At 40.4% G+C, this 22,845-nt stretch overlaps 1 protein-coding gene across 1 annotated transcript; it reads left to right on the forward strand.

The window, feature by feature from the left end:
• The first annotated feature begins 3,626 nt into the window (after positions 1-3,626).
• pomp (proteasome maturation protein) lies at positions 3,627-22,575 on the forward strand. The gene is made up of 6 exons (XM_078222197.1): positions 3,627-3,841; positions 5,396-5,496; positions 13,029-13,089; positions 15,910-16,011; positions 21,027-21,120; positions 21,408-22,575. Exons 1-6 carry the CDS (start codon positions 3,839-3,841, stop codon positions 21,473-21,475), a joined length of 429 nt encoding a protein of 142 aa, XP_078078323.1. The 5' UTR covers positions 3,627-3,838; the 3' UTR covers positions 21,476-22,575.
• Positions 22,576-22,845: the final 270 nt, after the last annotated feature.

Genomic DNA, 22,845 nt, shown 5'->3' on the forward strand with positions numbered 1-22,845 from the left:
TCCAGCAAAAAACAAGGATTGTAAGAAAAGGGAGAACCAGCCGTGGATAACGAAGGAAATAAAGGAGAGTATTAAAATAAAAACAGCTGCGTACAGAGTGGCCAAAAATAGTGAAGAAACAAGTGATTGGGAAAAATTTAAGAAACAACAAAGAGAGACTAAGAAAGCGATAAAGAAAGGAAGGATAGACTATGAAGCTAGGCTAGCAATTAATATAAAAAATGATAGTAAAAGTTTTTATAAATATATAAAAAGGAATAGAGTGGCTAGAGTGAATGTTGGACCCTTGGAGGACGAGAGGGGGGAGTTAATAGTGGGAAATGAGGATATGGCTGAGTCTTTAAATAAGTTTTTTGTGTCGGTCTTCACGGTGGAGGACACAAATAGTTTGCCAAATATTAACGATAGAGGGTTGGCAGCAGGAGAAGTACTTAATACAATTAATATTACCAGAGAGGCAGTGTTGGGTAGACTAATGGGACTGAAGGTGGATAAGTCCCCGGGTCCGGATGGAATGCATCCCAGGGTATTGAAAGAAATGTCAGAGGTAATAGTGGATGCGTTAGTGATTATTTATCAAAACTCGTTGCATTCTGGGGTAGTGCCGGTTGATTGGAAAACGGCTAATGTTACACCGCTGTTTAAAAAAGGAAGGAGACAAAAGGCGGGTAACTATAGGCCGGTCAGCTTAACGTCTGTAGTAGGGAAAATGCTGGAATCCATTATTAAAGAGGAGATAGCAGGGCATCTAGATAGAAATGGTTCGATCAATCAGACGCAGCATGGATTCATGAGGGGAAAGTCGTGCTTGACGAACATGTTGGATTTTTATGAAGATGTGACTAGGGCGGTTGATGGAGGAGAACCGGTGGATGCGGTGTTTTTGGATTTCCAAAAGACGTTTGATAAGGTGCCCCATAAAAGGCTACTGAAGAAGATTAGGGCACACGGAGTTGGGGGTAGTGTGTTAAAGTGGATTGGGGACTGGCTATCCGACAGGAAGCAAAGAGTCGGAATAAATGGGTGTTTTTCCGGTTGGAGGAAGGTAACTAGTGGCGTGCCGCAGGGATCGGTACTCGGGCCGCAACTGTTTACCATTTATATAGATGATCTGGAGGAGGGGACGGAGTGTAGGGTAACGAAGTTTGCAGACGACACAAAGATAAGTGGAAAAGTGAATCGTGTGGAGGACGGAGAAGATCTGCAGAGAGATTTGGACAGGCTGAGTGAGTGGGCGAGGATATGGCAAATGGAGTATAACGTTGAGAAATGCGAGGTTATACACTTTGGAGGAAATAATAACAAATGGGATTACTATCTCAATGGAAACAAATTAAAACATGCTACCGTGCAAAGGGACCTGGGGGTCCTTGTGCATGAGACGCAAAAGCCCAGTCTGCAGGTACAACAGGTGATCAAGAAGGCAAATGGGATGTTGGCCTATATCGCGAGGGGGATAGAATATAAAAGCAGGGATGTCTTGATGCACCTGTACAGGGCATTGGTGAGGCCGCAGCTGGAATACTGTGTGCAGTATTGGTCCCCTTATATGAGGAAGGATATACTGGCATTGGAGGGAGTGCAGAGAAGGTTCACCAGGTTGATACTGGAGATGAGGGGTTTGGATTATGAGGAGAGGCTGAGGAGATTGGGTTTGTACTTGTTGGAGTTTAGAAGGATGAGGGGGGATCTTATGGAGACTTATAAGATAATGCGGGGGCTGGATAGGGTGGAGGCGGAGAGATTCTTTCCACTTAGTAAGGAAGTTAAAACTAGAGGACACAGCCTCAAAATAAAGGGGGGTCGGTTTAAGACAGAGTTGAGGAGGAACTTCTTCTCCCAGAGGGTGGTGAATCTCTGGAATTCTCTGCCCACTGAGGTGGTGGAGGCTACCTCGCTGAATATGTTTAAAGCGCGGATGGATGGATTCCTGATCGGTAAGGGAATTAAGGGTTATGGGGATCAGGCGGGTAAGTGGTACTGATCCACGTCAGATCAGCCATGATCTTATTGAATGGCGGGGCAGGCTCGAGGGGCTAGATGGCCTACTCCTGCTCCTATTTCTTATGTTCTTATGTTCTTATGAGAGTAACTTTGCATGTCACAATAAAACTGGACTGTAAAAGTTTCTATACATATGTAAAAAGAAAAAGATTAGTGACGATAAATGTAGATCACTTACAGTCCAACTCAGGAGAATTTAGAATAGAGAATGAGGGAAAGGCAGAGCAATTAAACAATAACTTTAGTTCTGTCTTCACGGAGGAAGACACAAATAACTTCCCAGGAATGCTACGGAACCAAGAGTCTATTAAAAAAGGGAATTTTAAAAATTACTAAAACATAGTGCTGGAGAAATTAATAAGACTGAAAGCCAAAAGAACCCCAGGGCCTGATAATTTACATCCCAGGGTACTAAAGGTCACACCTGAAGTACTGTATGCAGTTTTGGTCTCCTTATCTAAAAAAGGACATACTTACCATAGAGAGTGGTGAAGATTCGCCAGGCTGATTCCTGGGATATCAGCATTGTCAAGTGAGAAGAGATTGAGTCAATTAGGCTTGTATTCAGTGGAGTTTAGAAGAATTGGAGGGGATCTAATTCAAATGTATAAAATTCTGGCAGGGTTGGACAGACTAGATGCACGGATGTTGTTTTCTCTGGCTGGGTGGGGAGGTCTAGAACAAGGGGTCACAGTCTCAGGTTGCGGCTAGGCCTTTTAGGACGAAGGAAAACCTCTTCACTTGGAGGGTGGTGGATCTGTGGAAATCTCCACCTCAGAAGGCTGTGGAGGCCAAGTCGCTGAATATATTTAAGAAGGAAATAGATTTCCAGACTCTAAAGATATCGGGGGTCTGGAGAGAGTGGGAGTATCGCATTGAGATGGAGGATCAGACATGATATTGAGTGGTGGAGCAGGCTCAAAGGGCTGAATGGTCTACTATGGCTTTTATTTTCGCTGTTTCTACAATGAAGAAAATCTTAGTTCTGAGCTCAGTTAGACTGGGCAATTAAAATCACACTGTTGTGTATGAAGATTGGGTGCGAGCTTCATATGCCATTGTCTCTTTGTACCTGTCTTCTCATCAGTTCATCTCGAAATAAATTAACTTGTTTATATAACATTTCCACAGAAGTTTAAAGCTTCATTTGAGTAGATTATAAAACTGCAAATAAAACCCACATTAGACAATTTCTCCTGAGTATCTTCCAGAGCTGTCTCACATACATATGGCTTGGCAACTGCTGTTACCAGTATGTAGATACATCATGTGCCTTTCATAATTTTCAGGATTGTTTTCCTCCCTACCATTTCTCCTCACTTAAAACCTACCTCTTTCACCAAGCTTCTGATCACCTGTCTTAATGTCTTCCCTTTGGTTCGGTGTCAGTTTTTGTCTGCTCGCCTTCCTGCGAGTGCATTTTTAACTATGTTACCAGTGCTATACAAATGCAAGTTGTTGTTGGCGTCAAGTTAAGTGATCCAAATTGGTCATTTTTCATCCAAAATGGGTGACACCTCTCCGAGCCAGTCTGAGAGGTCGTCAGGTAGTTTTTTTTTAGGGGGGGGGGGAAGGATGAATCATTCGACTTTTGCTTCCTGAGAACAGTATGTTGATGTTGGAGGCAGATGGTGATCCGAGACTCCATGACAACATCTTCCTATTCACCTGGTCTGACCGGCAAGAACCAACCGCCCAAAGTAACGTCCGGCAGGCCCTGGGACAGGAAGTTACGTCGGACAGGTCCTGGGACAGGAAGTGACGTGAGCGTTGCCATCACGAGGCCGGAAGTTGTTGTTGAGCGAAGAGCGAGGGTGAAAATCAGGCTTTGGAGATGGTGAGAAGCGGAGAGAGAGCGGGAGCGGGGGGGCGCTGAGGAGACACCGGCGGGAGGGTAGAGGAGCCTGGAGCCGGCGGGAGAGAGGGAGGGCCAACGCCTGAGAGACGGCAGGGAGCCGGCCAGCCGGCGGATCTTAATTTTGATTAGTCACCGGCCGGGCCGGCTGCAGCCGCCGGCCTGCTCTGGGTCACAGCGCCGGCTCCTCCTAAAGCAGCTGTCGCTGTGTTCTCAGCAGGACCCGAACCGCCCGCTGGCCTCCGGGACTGATTTCCCTCAGATCGCCTCATTCACTTTACTGTTCCCTCTGGAGCCCATAGGCCGACACCGAAAGCGAAACTTTTCATCAGTGGGTTCCTGCACCGCGCTTCTATAAAACAGCACCCAAAGTCTCATTGTATTATATTTCTGCAATTATATATCTTTGCTGCAATAAGATTTGCAAAAGCATAGAATTCCTACAGTACAGAAGGCGGCCATTCGGCCCATCTAGTCTATACCGGCTACAATCCTACCCATGCCCTATTCCTGTAACCCCATGCATTTACCCTTTTGTAGTTATGTTTGAGGAATAGATGTTGGTTAGAACTGTGTGATTTCAGAAGAAATTAGATATAGCTCTTGGGGCTAAAGGGATCAAGAGATATAAGAGGAAGGGGGATCAGAATATTGAATTTGGTGATCTGCCATGATCAAAATGAATGACAGAGCAGGCTGAAGGGCTGACTGGCCTACTCCTGCTTCTATGTTTCTTTCTGTTTCTATGTAGAACTGACCTTCAAATTTGTTAAATTTTCAACTGAGATATATGAAAGCTTTGTTTAATTTTGCCTCCAAAAGATGACACTCATTCATGAGCAATGGACATTTTGGCAAGGCCAGCATTTATTGCCCATACTATGTTACATATAGATTGTTTGGGTTCATAATGTCTGATTCGAGGTGAGATTGCCACATCCTATATGTTACAATACTACAGTACTTGCAGTATGACATGGAATATTTGATGGACAGCATGACTGACATTTTCTTTTGAGAATTGGATTCCATATTGTGGGGCGTACTGTTCTGCGAATTGTGATACCAAAGGTTGATGAGGATAAGCGTATGCCAATGGTTTGTTTGTATGACAGCATCTCTAGTCACTTTTATAATAACGTTACACCCATATTTTAAAAGGCTTGCCTTAAGGTAAAATAGTAAAGTTTGCAAGTATTTGTATTGTCAACTTACTATCAACTTGATCAAAAATCATCCCCAATTAAGTGCATATAACATTGGGTGTCCCTTATGACGTCCTGTGAATTGGGAGCGTGAACAAATGGAGTATGATTTGCATTGTGCTAAGTAATATGGGTGCTACTGGCTGCTCTTAGTACGTTAAAGTACAATGTCCATTTATTTACACCCCCAAAATCAGTACACTGGCAACAAATCTGCTCCATTATAAATGGGAAACTGGGCAGTTGCGCAGCATTTCACTGTTCCTATTGTAAGCTATATAATATTTGCAAACAAAGCCCACATTTTAGATATTTATATTGTTTGTTACAGTATACCAGAGGACTTAAATCGCAGCTGAAGGACAGTGTTCCTGTTGGTGAACTTGCTCCTCATGCAGGACCCTATGGCGTGCATGATACATTGCGCCGAGGGTAAGTATTGTATATACTTTTTAGATGTTAATAGCTGACTAATACTGAAATTACTCAATTGTAGTATGACATTATTAAGTATTTTGAAACAAATAACTTGATGTGAAGTTCCATTAAATACCTAGACCAGTTTGTTTGTCTAAGTTTTTTTCCCTCCAAGTTGATACCATTACTGCTTTGTTTGTCTTCTGGTTCTCCATCTTTGTCACTGGGACACTTGTGATCTGTGAGGATCTAGGGACATGAGTTATTCTGTTGGATGAACATAGAGTCTGACATTACTGTTGGACATAGTACAGCACAAATAAGTTATGTTCTGAACTATTGGTTCAGAGAATGCTGCTGAAATTGAAGCACCTTCTTTTCTTTGCAGTCCCAAGCCAGTCTGTTTTCCTTCTTCAAAATATAAGTTATTTACCTCCTAAATTTATATTATTTTGCTGCATTTTTCCAGGTGTCAGCCTTTGAGGGAGTATTGCCTTATAAAGCAGGAGAAATATTGGGATTTGATTGGTGTAACATTTTATGGGCAGTATTGTCATTACTTTGAGTGTGTCGTGATTAGTCTGTCATTCAGCTGGTAGCCTTGTGCTTTATCATCTGATTACTGTGTTGATAAAGTCCCTTTGCTAGTTCTAGGTAGCTAAACCATTGGTCTAAAAGTCGCTCATGTTAGCCAAATAAAAATATACACTTGTACAAGTGTTCATGTATTAAAAGCAATGGTATTGTGATTTTATTTTTTAAATGAATCTACATACCAAGTAATTATTTTAAAACAATTTTGGAAGTGGGTAGTGCTGGAAACATTTTTATTTAAATATATATTGACTGTCTGAAAAAGTCATGGTGAGCAACTGCCTTGAATCATTGCAGTCTGCTCCCACAATGCTATTTGATAAGAAGCTCCAGGATTTTGACCCAGTGAAAGTGAAGGTATACATCATAGTTAAGATTGTGTGTAACTTGTCAGGGATTTGGTGTGAGGACTTCAAGGCAATAGTTTTCCCAAACACTTCCATGGGGGTCAAAAGTGCCAGGTTTGGAAAGTGTTGCTGAAGAATCCTTGGCAAGATGCTTCAGTACATCTTGTAAATAGTACACACTGCAGACATGATATGTTGTTGGTGAGGATGTGCTTTTAGGCTAATGGATGAAGCACCAAACAAGCAGATTGATTTGTCCTGGATGGTGTTGAAATTCGTATTACAGCTGTACCCATCCAGGCAAGTATTGCAAAATGGAATGTGATACCGAGCCCCATAGGAGATCTGAGGTTAGATGACCCAAACATTTAATGAAGTAGGTTTTAACAAGTGTTTTAGAGGAGGAAAGTAAAGTAGAGAATCTGATGGATATAGGGAATTCCAGAACTTGGGGCCTAGGGCACTGAAGAGACAGCCACAGATGGTGGAATCAATAAAATCAGGGATGTTGAAGAGAGAAGTTACCAACTGTGATTAAATGTTTAGTATGGTTTATTTTATTAGTGTCACAGGTAGACTTGTATTAACACTGCAATGAGGTTACTGTGAAATCCCCTCGTCGCCACACTCCGGCGGCTGTTCAGGCACACTGAGGGAAAGTTTAGCAGTGCCAAACCAGCACGTCCTTCAGACTGTGGGAGGAAACAAGAGGAAACCCATGCAGACACAGGAAGAACATGCAGACTCCGCACAGACAGTAACCCAAGTCAAGAATAGAACATGGATCCCTGGCGCTGTGAGGCAGCAGTGCTTGCCACTGTTGTGCCATTGTGCCGCCCTTGTATTCCTAGAAATTTCGTTACATAACTTGGTCAGGCCCTCCAGCAATTAGCTGGCCAGCATATCCATCCTTGTGATGTACTGCCTTTCTACCCTTAATTGGAAAGCAGAATGACTCATTACTCAATTGGATGATGCTTGACTGTTAGCCATGCAGCATTTTTCCTCATTTTCAATATTTTTATTCCTGGTAAAGAGAAATGTTCAAAGCAAATAACAATCCCTTTTAATGTACCAGTGGTATTTCTCCAGGGTTACATACCCAAGATTGATGGCATTGTGGACAGTGAAGAAGGTTATCTAGGATTACAATGGGATCTTGACCAATTGGGCCAGTGGGCTGACGAATGGCAAATGAAGTTTAGTTTAGATAAATGCAAGGTGATGCATTTTAGTAGATTGAACCAGGGCAGGACTTACTCGGTTAATGGTAGGGCATCGGGGAGAGTTATAGAACAAAGAGATCTAGGGGTACAGGTTCATAGCTCCTTGAAAGTGGAGTCACAGGTGGATAGAGTGGTGAAGAAGGCATTCGGCATGCTTGGTTTCATTGGTCAGAACATTGAATGCAGGAGTTAGGACATCTTATTGAAGTTGTACAAGGCATTAGTAAGGCCACACTTGGAATACTGTGTACAGTCTGGTCACCCTATTATAGAAAGGATACTATTAAACTAGAAAGAGTGCAGAAAAGATTTACCAGGATGCTACCAAGACTTGATGCTTTGAGTTATAAGGAGGCTGGATAAACTGGGACTTTTCCCTGCAGCTTAGGAGACTTAGGGGTAACCTTATAGAGGTCTATAAAATGAAGGGGCGTAGATCAGCTAGATAGTCAATATCTTATCCCAAAGCTAGGGGAGTCTAAAACTACAGGGCATAGGTTTAAGGGGAGAGATACAAAAGGGTCCAGAGGGGCAATTATTTCAGAGGGTGGCGAATGTCTAGAACAAGCTGCCAGTGGTGGTAGAGGCGGGTACAAATTTGTTTTTTAAAAAGCGTTTAGACAGTTACATGGGTAAGATAGGTATAGAGGGATATGGGCTAAACCCGGGCAACTGGGACTAGCTTAATGGTTAAAAAAAGAGTAGCATGGGCAAGTTGGGCCGAAGGGCCTGTTTCCATGCTATAAACTCTGTGGCTCTATGACTCTATCTCAGAGCTCTGCAACCTCTTGCTATTTACATAATAGGGCTTTTAAAAAATTCTTCCTGTGAAAATGGGCGCTACACTTTTTCCCATACTATATTCCATTTGATATTTAAACCTTCAACCAATTATTCTTTTATAAATAGTGACTTATCCACCCATAGATATTTATTTGTTCTTGGAACATAGGCATTATTGATGCAACTACATTGATTTTGCCTATCATTAGCTATTACCACTCGAGTTTGATCCAAAGATATGTAGATTAGGTGGATTGGCCATGCTAAATCGTTTGTGTCAGGGGAATTAATGGGGTAAATACATAGGGGTTACAGGGATAGGGTCTGGGTGGGATTGTTGTCGGTGCAGACTCGATGGGCCAAATGATGACCTCCTGCACTGTGGGGGATCTATGATAAATCCATGCAAAGAGCTCCTTGTGCCAATATTGCCTATAGTCCAATGATGTGTAGGTTAGATGGATTTGCCATGCTAATTTGCCTCTGTGTATCCAAAGATGTGCAGGTTAGGTGGATTAGCCATGGTAAATGTGGGGATACAGTGGAGGACCTGGGTGGGATGCTCTTTCGGAGAGTCGGTGCAGACTCAGTGGGCCGAATGGCCACTTTCTGTACTGTAGGGGTTCTATGGTTCTATCCCTTGGTTCTATTTTTGTCAATTATGTATTTTTCTCTGTATTTCAGGGCTGAAGTTGTTTTAAAATGACATTTGTCATCCAGAAACTAGTGTATTTGTTAAGAGTTAAACAGATCTGCAGACTGCTGAAATTGACATTGTCATGATGTTTTAATTATTTATCTAATTCTAATTGAGTCAAAAAAAGTGTTTGCAACAAGGTGAAAATTGATTTTGCCAGGTATTTGTTATATAATCATAGAATTATTACAGTACAGAAGGAGGCAGTTCGGCCCATCATGTCTGCACCAGCTCTTTACAAGAACAATTTGGCTAATCCAATTCCCACTGGCCCTGCAGATTCATTTTCTCTTACAATTGTCCAATTCCCTTTGAGAACCCTGATCGAACCTGCTTTCACCACTCCCTCGAGCAATGCATTCCAGATCCTAACTACTGTCTTAACAAAAAAATTTGCATATGTTACTGTTGCTGCTTAAATTTATGTCCTATAGCTCTCCACCCTCCCACCGATGGGAACAGTTTCTCTCTATCCACACTGTCTGAACCCCTCGTGATTTTAAATTTTGAAAATTTAAAATGGGGGAAACAAGTCATTCAGCCAACTAGTCCAATTTGTTCTTTGCATGATCGATAGTCATAATCTGGCCAATGCACTTGATTTATTTGATTCACGAGCTACAAAAAATAGACCTTTGGTCTGAATTAATATGTAAAAAGCATTAGAAGAAAAATTGTTAATTTTTTGCTTGTTTTCAAGAAAATCTAGGTAGATATAAAGTATCAATATAATAATGGTATTTTATTTAAGAAACAACGCTTGTAGTCAAAAGGCTGAATTGCAGTGTGACTTGCATTAAACAAAATCATGTATTGAATAAGTAATCAAGTTAAAAGTCATGGCAATGTGACAATGATGCAGTGACAAATTCAGATAACAGGAAATTGGTGGATGGGATATTATATGAATAAATATTGTATTAAAGTTGCAAACTAATACACCATTCTTACATCACATGTACTGAAGTACTTGTAGAGTTCATAGGATTTCATAGAGGACCTGAATTATGTAAGGAATTTGAGTACTTCAGTATCTCTCTGTCCTACATTTTATTGGGTTGAGTTTAGTCAAATTTATGAGTTGTCTTGATTGTAGATGTGCTGGTAACCATTCTGAAACCTGGTAGATTGCCTAAGGGATTTTCCAAACTTGGTGCAGGTATGATTCATGAGTATGCATATTCTTTGGAAAAAGTTATTAGACATAGCTTGGAATATATGATGCACTAATCTTGAAAGAGCTAGTGATGTCATAGTTCTGTCTCTGTAATTTAATCTTGTAGTTTCTGCTTTAATAAGAACATAATGAAATGCCCTTGAGCAGTTTTCAAATGTAATACTGTAGAACAACAGAAATGGGATCAAAAAGGCAGTTTGGAATTTATTTTGATATGACAACATCTTAATATATTTGTATCATAGCTTAGTTTTGCAAAAACACCATTTAGTTGTACAAGTTGTTATTGTGTAAAGCAACTAAGTGGAACCAAAAAGGAAGTATTTTTGATTTTGTGTTAGTGTGGACCTACCTTGTTATTCAAACAGCCATCGTATTTCAGTACTTGTCTTTCCTGGTTGTGGAGCCAAAAACATCAGTTCTGCAGAAACAAACAATGAAATGTTATTCTGGAGAATTAATTAGTGGTTTCTGGAAATAGGTTATGCGGTTACTATACATAGATGCACATTTAATGATTAAGCACTGATTGAGAAATAGATTATTTGAAAATGTAGGTTTTAAACTTTGACATGATAGCTGAATCAGTGCTGATATTCTAGATAACTCGCTTGTGCTTATGGAGCATAAGGAACAGAAATGGACCTAGGAGCCTAAGGAACAGGAGTGGACCATTTAGCCTCTCGAGTCTGTCTTGCTATTTAGTTAGATCATGGTTAATCTCCAATTTGTTATTCATTTGTGGTTCAAGCGTGTCACAGGCTGGCTAGCATTTATTGCCCATCCCTAGCTGCCCTTGTGCAAAGGGCAGTTGAGAGTCAACCACATTGCTGTGGCTCTGGAGTCCCATGTGGGCCAGACAAGGTAAGGACGGCAGATTTCCTTCCCTAGAGGACATTAGCGAACCAGATGGGTTTTTCCGACAATTGACAACGGCTTCATGGTCATCAGTAGATTCTTAATTCCAGAGATATTCTATACTGAAAGAGATGCTAACATTGTGTAAATTGTCATCATAATTTAACTTCATAAGCCCTGATGTTCTGGTGAATCTATATTGCACCCCCTCCAGGATCAGTATTATTCCAATGTTCAATGTCCAAAACTGAACATGGCATCTCAGATAAAATTTGATCAATGCTCTACAATGCTCTTGGTAATAGTCATTCAACTCTTTGCAAAGAAACATCTGGATTTTGTATGTTACCAAACATGAAGACGTTGCCACCTAAGTGAAGGAGCTAAATAGAGATATGATTGATCAAGGACTGAGCTGAAGAACGTGAGCTACAATTTCCTTTCAGGCTGGATAAGCAGGAAATTCTCACAAGCACCAAAACATTTTTAATCTTCTTGTAATGGTTCAATGTCAAAACAGTGGTGATCTTTCTGCATGCCAGTATAGTATTGCATTCTACCCACTGGTTTTGGATTGAAACACAAGAAACTTGCACTTTGTAGTGTTATCTTATGGTTGCAATAGTACAGCAGTTACTACAAGGAGCTGACGATTGGATGATTTATGATCTATTTTGTATTCTTCTTGATGTCTATGTTTAAAAATATAGTCAATTACCCTTGTGTTTGCTAATATCAAAAGATTGGCTGGGTTGAATGAACCTTTCCGTTTTGGGTTATCTGTGTATTGGAGCAGGTAGAGAGAGAATTCTTGATTACCACTTTTGTATGTAGTAATGGCACCTGAAGGCTATTGTAGCTTCAGTACTGTTAAGAGTTATGAATTAAAGTAATCATTCCATAGTAAAATAAAATCGTTCATTTTTTTGTCACTTCATTTTTTATTGAGTAGTTTGTATCTCTTTGTTTCTTATCCCTAAAACAATCTCTGTTCATTCTTCGATCTGAAAGGATAACATAGCCATGAATGTCAGGAGTTAATAGTATATAGAGAGATGGTTTTAGATTGATGGAGTATGGATAGTGCAGTCTCCTTGGGATTTGTACTGGAAAATTATATATTCACTTATATAAATGAAATTCTATCATTCCTGTTGTGCTTGAGGTTTAATAATCATAGAAATCATAGAAACCCTACAGTACAGAAAGAGGCCATTCGGCCCATCGAGTCTGCACCGACCACAATCCCACCCAGGCCCTACCCCCATATCCCTACATATTTTACCTGCTAATCCCTCTTAAGGGATTGTGGTCGGTGCAGACTCGATGGGCCGAATGGCCTCCTTCTGCACTGTAGGGTTTCTATGATCTATGATCTAATCTACGCATCTCAGGACACTAAGGGGCAATTTTAGCATGGCCAATCAACCTAACCCGCACATCTTTGGACTGTGGGAGGAAACCGGAGCACCCGGAGGAAACTAACGCAGACACTAGGAGAATGTGCAAACTCCACACAGACAGTGACCCAAGCCGGGAATCGAACCCAGGTCCCTGCAGTTGTGAAGCAGCAGTGGTAACCACTGTGCTACCGTGCCACCAACCTTGGGAGCATGACAGACTGCAAAGCAAGAGACAGGAACGTATACTGTAGATGATAGATCTAGTTAAAGTGAAATAGAAATGGACATTTGGAAAAAGGAAACAAACATTGGGAGAGTATGTTAGGAAGCAGAAAAATAAGGAAAAATTGAAGGCTGAGATTTGGAGCATAGCCTTTTATTAAGTCAGAACCCATCAAGTATCAAATACCGTGCAAATTACAATATTTTTTTACACTAGTTCCATGTTTTCTTATCTTTAAGGTTCTCCAATGTAAAGTCTGAACTTATGCCAAGTCATCCGCTGGAAGTTTTGGAAAACAATGTAAGTCCAGAAACTTTGAGTTCTACTTTAAATACATTTTAATGCAGTATATATTTACATTCCTCAATGATCTAGTAAGTACAGGTGCGGTACAGTGTGATGTAAGGTCACAATAACTACCAACTCCTAGATTCCATGCATTGCTTCATATTGGATTTGCTGGTCAGTCACAGCAAAGGTTGGGGTACTTCGGATAGCTTCATTGCATTTGAGCTGACAGGAAAAGGTCACGATTCCTGTTCCTGCATTTTATTGTCGTGATTTGTGTTCAAAAATGCATGCATGATAACCTCCATGAGGGCAGGGTCCACAGTTCAATGAGAAGACATGTGAACAATGATTTCCACTTGTTGTTTAGGCATACAAGATATTTAAATGCTACAGGGCCATGTTTCCTCATGGTTAAGAAACCCAAGGTCAATGTTCTCACATTTATTTGTTTAACCTTTATTTAGCCCGGTGAATCAATTGAGAACCAATTCTCATTTACAATAATGACCTGACCAATATTGTAACTACAATATTGTAGAATTGTCTAAACATTTCATAGTTTGCCTAACGTTATTGGGATTGCATCCCAAAGTAGTGCATCGGTGTTTGTAATAATCTGCCTTTATCTTTCTTATGGCCTGAGTACATCTATTTCTAATTTGACTGAAGGAAAGCCAGTCTACCTGGGTCTTAGTAGTCTTTGCTATTCTTCAGGCTACATTCTTTTGCTGAAGTCAGGCAGAGAGCATAGAGTTAAATCAGGGGCTACTACAGCTTTTGATTCTGAACAGCTTCCTTGATGTATGTTTATTAATAATGTAACTAAAAGCATCTTTTAAAAAGACCATGCAACAAATGCAGAAGGAATTAAATTCTATACCAATTCACCTGAGCTAAATCATGTAAAAAAGCTTGTTCATTAAAATTTCTAAAACGGCATTTGATTAAAATCTGAACATGCGCATCAAACATACGCAATCACTCAAATCCTGGCAAAAGACTGCAGGTCTGTATTTCAGGGGAATTACATCAAGAATTGTTGATTTGTTAGATGACTTAACATCAGGTCTAGAAGGTTCTGTTATAATTTGAAAAAGATTCAAGGAATCCAACTGGCACCTGACATTAGGTTTATTCACATCTGTTTAAATCTTCTAGTAAAACAAACTCAGAAGCAGTGAATGGATTTCTTATTGGGAACCAGATTACTACCCCTGATTGTTTAGCACAAAATCCTTTAATGAACATGCAGAATAGCCACCTGATTGAAGTGTTAACTTTCAACAGTCAAAGCAGAAAATGAGAAACCAAAAAAGAACAAACTCCATATAATATTAGGGGAAAAAATCAATGGACATTTTAAACTTCAATATAGTTACTAAAATATGTCCTATGTCCACTGATATTTGGTAATGAGTGCCAAACTATTGATCATTAAGTTTTTAAAATGTAGTCTAGTTTAAGACACTTGATTTGACAGTTAAGTTAATAATCCCTGAATTTATAAAATTTGTAATTGAAGTGTATTTAAAACCCAATGACTTAATCCAACCGATCAAATACATTTTGTTTTTCTATTGATGGACTTTGGTCTGAATAATGTTGAGGTCGATTACATGTTCATTACAGCGCATATGCTGTCCCAATGGATCAGAAGAAAAGAGAAGTCCCAGACGTGGATGAGGAAAGTCCCAGGTTTAATTGCCAATTAAAATCATGAGGGATCAGGACAGAGTAGATCAGGAAAAACTGTTCCCATTGGAAAGATTGCAAAGAGGGCACACATTTTCAGATAATTGGCAAAAGAAACAATGGCGTCTTGAGGAGAAGCTTTCACACACTGAGTGGTTGGCGTCTGAAATGTGCACTGCTTGAGAGTGTGGAGGAGGCAGATTCAATCCAGGCATTCAAGAGATAATAGAACTATTATCTGAAGAGGAAGAATGTGCAGCCAATGCAGGGGAAAACCAGCCTCTACAAACAGCTACGTAGTATTTTTTGAATCTTGTACCTCAGCCTGGCCTCCATTGGAGCCCCTGGATGGATCCAACGGAACCCAGTTTGGGAAATCATGTCTGAATTTAGTCTGCTGTGTTTATTGCACAAGAGCACCCAAAGCCCCCTGAATGGTACCATCTTATGGTTTCTCGCTAATTCAAAAATATTTAGTTTTTCTGCTCTTTCTGCCTCATTTCCCTAAGTTACTCAACTGCCTACTTTCTTGCCAGCTCACTTAACCTTTCTATATCCCTTTGCACACACTGCCATCCTCACAGCTCACTATTATATCCAGCTTTGTATCGTCAAACTTGGATGCGTGGCACTCGATCCCTTCGTCTAAGTCGTTAATATACATTGTAAGTAATTGAGGCCATTCGGATTAACTACCTCTACAGTGTTGCTGCTAGACCTGGTTGCTGAAAGGATTATTCTAACATGTTCCCACCTTTGAAAGCATATATAAAAGATTCTATTTCTCACCCAACTGAGCAGAAATTATTGGAGTGTAAAGATGCGCTTTTCTCCTCATTTCTTGTCCGATGCCTCCCCCAATTTGCTTCTCGCGGATCAAGGTTCAGTTCCTTTCTAACTTTCCTTTACCGCTGCATCTAATCATTATTCAAGTGCAGTGGGATGGAGATTGGTGTGTATGCATGTTATGTGGCTTAAAAACTTAATTGAATGTGAATAGCTTGTACCAAAATGTAGCTATGAAAAAGGCAAAGCTAAATTTGTTGGAAATGGGAGAAAAATTTGGATGAGTGCCATGAATCAGGTCACTCTGATTTCACAGATTCATAAAAATTAATAAGTACTTTGTGCATTCAGTTTCAGCTCAATCAAGATAAAATGAATTTTACTACATTGAGAAATATTCAAGGACTACACGCTCCACTAAAATTGCAAATGGAATACAAAGCAGTAAAACAGGTAAGGTGGTTTGTTTAAATACTTTCAGTAATAGTAAATGCATTGTCAGGTTTTTTTATAATGTATGTAAACAATGCATGGCGAGGCTAATATTGACACTGGTTCTGAAAGCATGCATGCAGAACTTTTACTATAATACTGGGCATGTGCAAATTCTGCTGCAGTTTGAATATAGAATTTTCCATGTACATCGCTAAATATTAGCTGCAGACTTGTTTTTACAAACTCTTGCGTTTATCTGCAAGGTTCATATAATTTCCCAGCTTGCTAACAACAAATATTTGGTCACTGGTGTGAATCTTCTGTGGCTTTACCCATGGAAAATTAGCAGAGAGTGAATTTCCTTCTGTGCTTTGTTACGTAGATCTATCTTTGGCTGGTGCTGGTATTAAAGAACAAAGAAAAAAGAAAATTTCAGCACAGGATCAGGCCCTTCGGCCCTCCAAGCCTGCACCGACCATGCTGTCTGACTTAACTAAAACCCCCTACTCTTCCAGGGACCATATCCCTCTATTCCCATCTCATTCATGTACTTGTCAAGACGCCCTTTAAAGTCACTACCGTATCTGCTTCCACTATCTCACCCGGCAACGAGTTCCAGGCACCCACCACTCTGTGTAAAAAAAAAAAATCTGCCTCGTACATCTCTTAAAACTTGCCCCTCGCACCTTAAACCTATGCCCCCCAGTAATTGATTCTTCCACCCTGGGAAAAAGCTTCTGTCTATCCACTCTGTCCATGCCCCTCATAATCTTGTAGACTTCTATCAGGTCTCCCCTCAACCTCCATTCCTCCAGTGAGAACAAACCAAGTTTCGCCAACCTCTCCTCATAGCTAATGCCCTCCATACCAGGCAACATCCTGGTAAATCTTTTCTGTATCCTCTCCAAAGACTCCACATCCTTCTGGTAGTGTGGCGACCAGAATTGAACAGTATGTTCCAAGTGCGGCCTCACTAAGGTTCTATAAAGCGTCAACATGACTTGCCAATTTTTAAACTCCGTACCCCAGCCGATGAAGGCAAGCATGCCGTATGCCTTCTTGACTACCTTCTCCACCTGCATTGCCACTTTCAGTGACCTGTGTACCTGTACACCCAGATCCCTTTGCCTATCAATACTCCTAAGGGTTCTGCCATTTACTGTATATTTCCTATCTGTATTAGACCTTCCAAAATGCATTACTTCACATTTGTCCGGATTAAACTCCATCTGCCATCTCTCCGCCCAAGTCTCCAACCGATCTATATCCTGCTGTATCCTCCGATGGTCGCCGTTGCTATCCGCAAATTCACCAACCTTTGTGTCATCCGCAAACTTACTTATCAATCCAGTTACATTTTCCTCCAAATCATTTATATATATTACAAAGAGCAAAGGTCCCAGCACTGATCCCTGAGGTACACCACTTGTCACAGCCCTCCATTCAGAAATGCACCCTTCCACTGCTACCCCCTGTCTTATTTGACCGAGCCAGTTTTGTATCCACCTTACCAGCTCACCTCTGATCCCATGCGACTTCACCTTCTGCACCAGTCTGCCATGAGGGACCTTGCCAAAGGCCTTACTGAAGTCCATGTAGACAACATCCACTGCCCTACCCTCATCAATCATCTTCGTCACTTCCTCGAAAAACTTGATTAAGTTTGTGAGACACAACCTCCCCTTCACAAAACCATGTTGCCTCTCACTAATACATCCACTTATTTCCAAGTGGGAATAAATCCTGTCTCGAAGAATCCTCCAATAATTTCCCTACCACTGATGTAAGGCTCACCAGCCTGTAATTACCTGGATTATTCTTGCTACCCTTCTTAAACAAAGGAACAACACTGGCTATTCTCCAATCCTCTGGGACCTCCCCTGTAGCCAGTGAGGATACAAAGATTTCTCTCAAGGCCCCAGCAATTTCCTCTCTTGCCTCTCTCAGTATTCTGGGGTATATCCCATCAGGCCCTGGAGACTTGTCTACCTTGATGTTTCTCAAGAACCCCAATACCACCACCTTTTTGATCTCAACATGACTCAAACTATCTACACATCCTTTCCCAGACTTGTCATCCACCAAGTCCTTCTCTTTGGTGAATACTGACGCAAAATACTCATTTAATACCTCGCCCATTTTCTCTGGCTCCACACATAGATTCCCTCCCTTATCCTTGAGTGGGCCAACCCTCTCCCTGGCTACCCTCTTGCTCTTTATATATGTGTAAAAAGCCTTGGGATTTTCCTTAATCCTGCTGGCCAATGCTTTTTCATGACTCCCTTTAGCTCTTCTTACTCCTTGCTTAAGTTTCTTTCTACTTTCCTTGTATTCCACACTTGCTTCGTGTGTTCCCAGCCTCCTAGCTTTGGCAAATGCTTCCTTTTTCTCTTTGACTAGGCTCACAATATCTCTCATTATCCAAGGTTCCCAAAACTTGCCATACTTATCCTTCATCCTTACAGGAATGTGCTGATCCTGAATCCCTATCAACTTGCACTTGAAAGCCTCCCACATGCCAGATGTTGATTTGCCCTCAAACATCTGCCCCCAATCTACATTCTTCAGTTCCTGTCTAATATTGTTGCAATTAGCCTTCCCCCAATTTAGCACCTTAACTTGAGGACTACACTTATCTTTATCCATCAGTACCTTAAAGCTTACTGAATTGTGGTCACTGTTCCCAAACTGCTCCCCTACTGAAACATCGACTACCCGGCCAGGCTCATTCCCCAATACCAGGTCCAGTATGGCCCCTTCCCTAGTTGGACTATCTACATACTGTTTCAGGAAGCCCTCCTGGATGTTCCTTACAAACTCTGCCCCATCCACGCCCCTAGCACTAAGTGAGTCCCAGTCAATATAGGGGAAATTAAAATCTCCCACCACAACAACCCTGTTACTTTTACATCTTGCCAAAATCTGCCTACACATCTGTTCCTCAATCTCCCACTGGCAGTTGGGTGGTCTATAGTAAACCCCCAACATTGTGACTACACCCTTCCTATTCTTGAGCTCTACCCATATTGCCTCGCTGTATGAGCCCTCCAAGGTGTCCTCCTGGAGTACAGCTGTGATATTCTCCTTAACCAGTAGTGCAACTCCCCCACTCCTTTTACATCCCCCTCTATCACACCTGAAACATCTATATTCTGGAATGTTAAGCTGCCAATCCTGTCCTTCCCTTAACCAAGTCTCTAATAGCAACAACAACATAGTTCCTAGTACTAATCCAATCTCTAAGTTCATCTGCCTTACCTGTTACACTTCTCGCATTGAAACAAATGTACTTCAGTCCACCAGACCCTCTCTGATTTGCAATCCCACCCTGCCTGCTGTTTCTCTGAGTCTTACTGGCCCTACTCTCTCGTTCCCCTTCAGCTAATTCACCTTTGCTTTGGGTCCCACCTCCCTGCCAAACTAGTTTAAATCCTCCCGTGTGACACTAGCAAACCTCCCGGCCAGAATATTTGTGCCCCTCCAGTTTAGATGCAACCCGTCCTTCTTGTACAGGTCCAATCTGCCCCGGAAGAGACCCCAATGGTCCAGATATCTGAAACCCTCCCTCCTACACCAGCTGTTTAGCCACGTGTTGAACTGCACTATCTGGCTATTCCTAGCCTCACTAGCACGTGGCACAGGGAGTAATCCTGAGATTGTGTTTGTCTGCCTCTCACATTTAATGAGATACGTGCGGAATAATAAAGAAAATACCATCAACAAACAGCAGGTCGGTCAGCATCTGGAGAGGATAGCACAGTTGACGTTTTGGATGTGAAATCTTTGTCAGAACTGGAAGTACAAAAGTACAGTACTTTAATAATGGAGGGAAATAGTATTTAAGTGAAAAATAGAAAATAGGAGGCATAATGAGTCAACAAAAATGGACTGGAATAAACGCTAGTATATATTTCCATTGAAGACTACAAATCTTTGCTTGTGTTTGAGGTTAAAAATAGGACAGCAGGCAGTTTATACATTGACTTTATCCTCTATCTGGTTCTCTCTGAAATTTTGCCAAAGTCAGTGCACCCAGCAGCAAGAATTCCAATTTATCTCTCTCAATTGTTGTCGGGTGTTTCTCTTTTCTTTTCAGCACTGAGATTTAAATAGTATCTTTCTCTACTGACTTTAGTCCAGGTTTCTACAGCACACAGAAAAGATAAGAGGGTGGAAATTCTGATCTTTCTGGCATTGTGGAGTGATCTGTTCCAAGATGTCCTTTGGGCGATGCGTCAACTATGTAATGTGGACCTAGGTTTGTATCTAGGTCAGACTGAGTAGGAGGTTCCCTTCATGAGCCAGTTGTTAATCATCCAGCAGTTTTCGCGATTGCATTTTAGTTATAGCTGGGTTGCCAGTTTACTGTGGTACGGTTTGCACTTTCGAGCTCTGGATTGCTTTACCATAACCATTTGGATTGCTGTACCGATGACTATATGAGATTTAAATTAAGTATGAAACTTTGGGAATATTTTTGAGTGGTCGACAGGAGATTGCAGACACATTCATGATTGCCCAATATGTGCTGTCAGGACAAGTTTCCTGCTTGGGTAAGTAATCGGAAAGAACCTCTGAACTCCTTGTGGTGAGAGTACTGAACCAAAGTGGTGGTCAGAAGTTGTAGGTTTAAGCTTCACTACAATACTTTTACACATGGAATTGTTCTGATAATTCACTACCGTGCCGAGAGCACGCTGTGCTAACCAAATCTTAATCCCTGTTCAGGCAGATCCCATGGAGTTTTTTGTAAAAGAGCAAGGGAGTTCTCCCAAACCTGACCAATACTCTTCCCTTGATTAATATCACTAAAACAACAAATGAATTGGCCATTCCTGGTTGCCACATTTGCTTACATAAGTGACTACAGTTCAAGGCAATTGTGCATGAAATGCTATAACTTATTTCAACTGGCATGGTAAAGCACTATATGAATACAAGCTTTTTTGCCTTTTTTTTTGGATGGTTGACTGTTGATCTCAAAATGCTGTTTCAAAAGACTGTCATAAGATAACTCTGCTATTTCACATTAGGCACAACGTTTGCCTTTCCTCATAAGCTCAAACATTGCACTGGAAACCCTCCAAGGGAATGATGAATGCATTGGCTTTGAAGACATATTGAATGGTAAGTTACTTTATAAGACTTGGTGTTTTCTTTTATTTAGATCTGAATTCATACAGCAAATAAAAATATTTGTCTTTTAAACTTGATTTGATTTCCTGGCTTTAACTTTTATATAAAAAAACATAGCAATTGGTGTGAATATTAAAATATCTGAACAGAAATACAAATGTCTGAATGTCAATAGTTTGCCAACTGTTATTTAGTTTATTAATTAGTTACTTATCAAACAGTCTGTGTAGAAGTATCCATATTGCAAGAACTGCCTCTTAATTCCCTTTTCTTTTTAGATCCAGCCCAGAGTGAAGTTATGGGCGAACCACATCTTATGATGGAGTACAAACTTGGCCTACAATAATTAACTGACATTCCTGAAAATTTTAGAGACAAGTATTGCTTCCTGTTGCTCTGCATAGGCTGTTCTGAATGTTTCAGAAACAACTAAAATAAAGACCTCCTCACAAGTGACTGGTCCAAATAAAGAGTAATATAACACGTGGATTTTAAATGCAGGACAACAAGAAAAATGTTAAGTTTATGGGTAAACAAAAGTGGACTGCCAACAAAGGCCAAGCTCTTCCAAAATAATTCCTTATTAAAATAGCTTGAACACCAGTTGCATTAGTGTAAAAACATAGCAACATATTAAGTTGCACACTCTTTAAAATGCCTTGTCATTTATGACCTGACTTAAGATGTGAAAAATGTCCCAAGATTACATCAGTTATTTCAAATGTGGATTGATTTTGTCTGTAAAGATTTAATATCCAATAGGGTTGCAGTGCTATTATTGAGTCACTTTTATAGAAGATCAGAGATTTTGTACCAAAACAAATGCTGAAATACTTTGATCTAGGAGTAGGATGCTCCTAGTATTTGTTGAAAACCAAGTTGGCTGTGCATTTCGTTTTAATGCCAACGTTATTGCCTATTGATCAGAAGGTTGTATCCTTAAGTGATTTAATGTACCCATGATGCTTCATAACTTGTTTACTTGGTACAGTGTACAAGAAAGTACATTTTGATTCCTCAGTTTAACCTTTAAGTCCTATTGGGAGAGTGTTGTCTGAAAACGTGTTTCTATATTGAAAACTCATCTGCTACAATTAGATAAAACTCTTCAGGATCCATTAATTTTGCTGATGAGCAAAAAGAAAATAGCATAATTTTTTCAGATTCCATAAAACTTGATGCTGGTTGGCAGACAAAGAGCCAGATTGTGTCAGAAAGGGAAGCAGAGGAGAAGTTTAAATGTCAGGTTACTATACATTTTGCTCCCTCTCCTTTCCCTCTCTGTACCCCCATGTAAAAATGTGTTATCTATAAAGTAAACAAAAGTCTTGAATTTATTTCAAAAATGGTGGAATTTTTTAGGATTGCAATCTTGTCACTTTGAGCAGAAATGTAGTTGATTCTGTGTTTTTTAATTCCTGAAATAAAAATGGGTATGATATTTGAGTTTGGATTTGACTCATTATTTTATCACTACTTAGATGGTTAATCTTTATAAGGAATATGAAGCAGTAAATTACTCAGCACGTTTCACTCATGCAAGCTTGGGTGTCTGAGACAGAATTTTATTATATATTTTATTAAAAATGGTGCATAAGTGTAAATATAATTGTCCTGTCATTTCAGATGCCCTCCAGAATAACATACGTTTTACCATAATGACCATTGCAACCTGTAACTACTTGAACTAAATTTTGGTTTGAAAATTCATTTTGA

The sequence above is a fragment of the Mustelus asterias genome, chromosome 10 (assembly GCF_964213995.1).
Source record: "Mustelus asterias chromosome 10, sMusAst1.hap1.1, whole genome shotgun sequence".
NCBI classification, from domain to species: Eukaryota; Metazoa; Chordata; class Chondrichthyes; order Carcharhiniformes; family Triakidae; genus Mustelus; species Mustelus asterias.

Bases quoted from the DNA above. Each gene is read 5' to 3' on its own strand.
- pomp (XM_078222197.1), top strand. The intron at 13,090-15,909 runs GTAAGTCCAGAA...TTGTGCATTCAG, and splicing joins TGGAAGTTTTGGAAAACAAT to TTTCAGCTCAATCAAGATAA. The intron at 21,121-21,407 runs GTAAGTTACTTT...TTTTCTTTTTAG, and splicing joins CTTTGAAGACATATTGAATG to ATCCAGCCCAGAGTGAAGTT.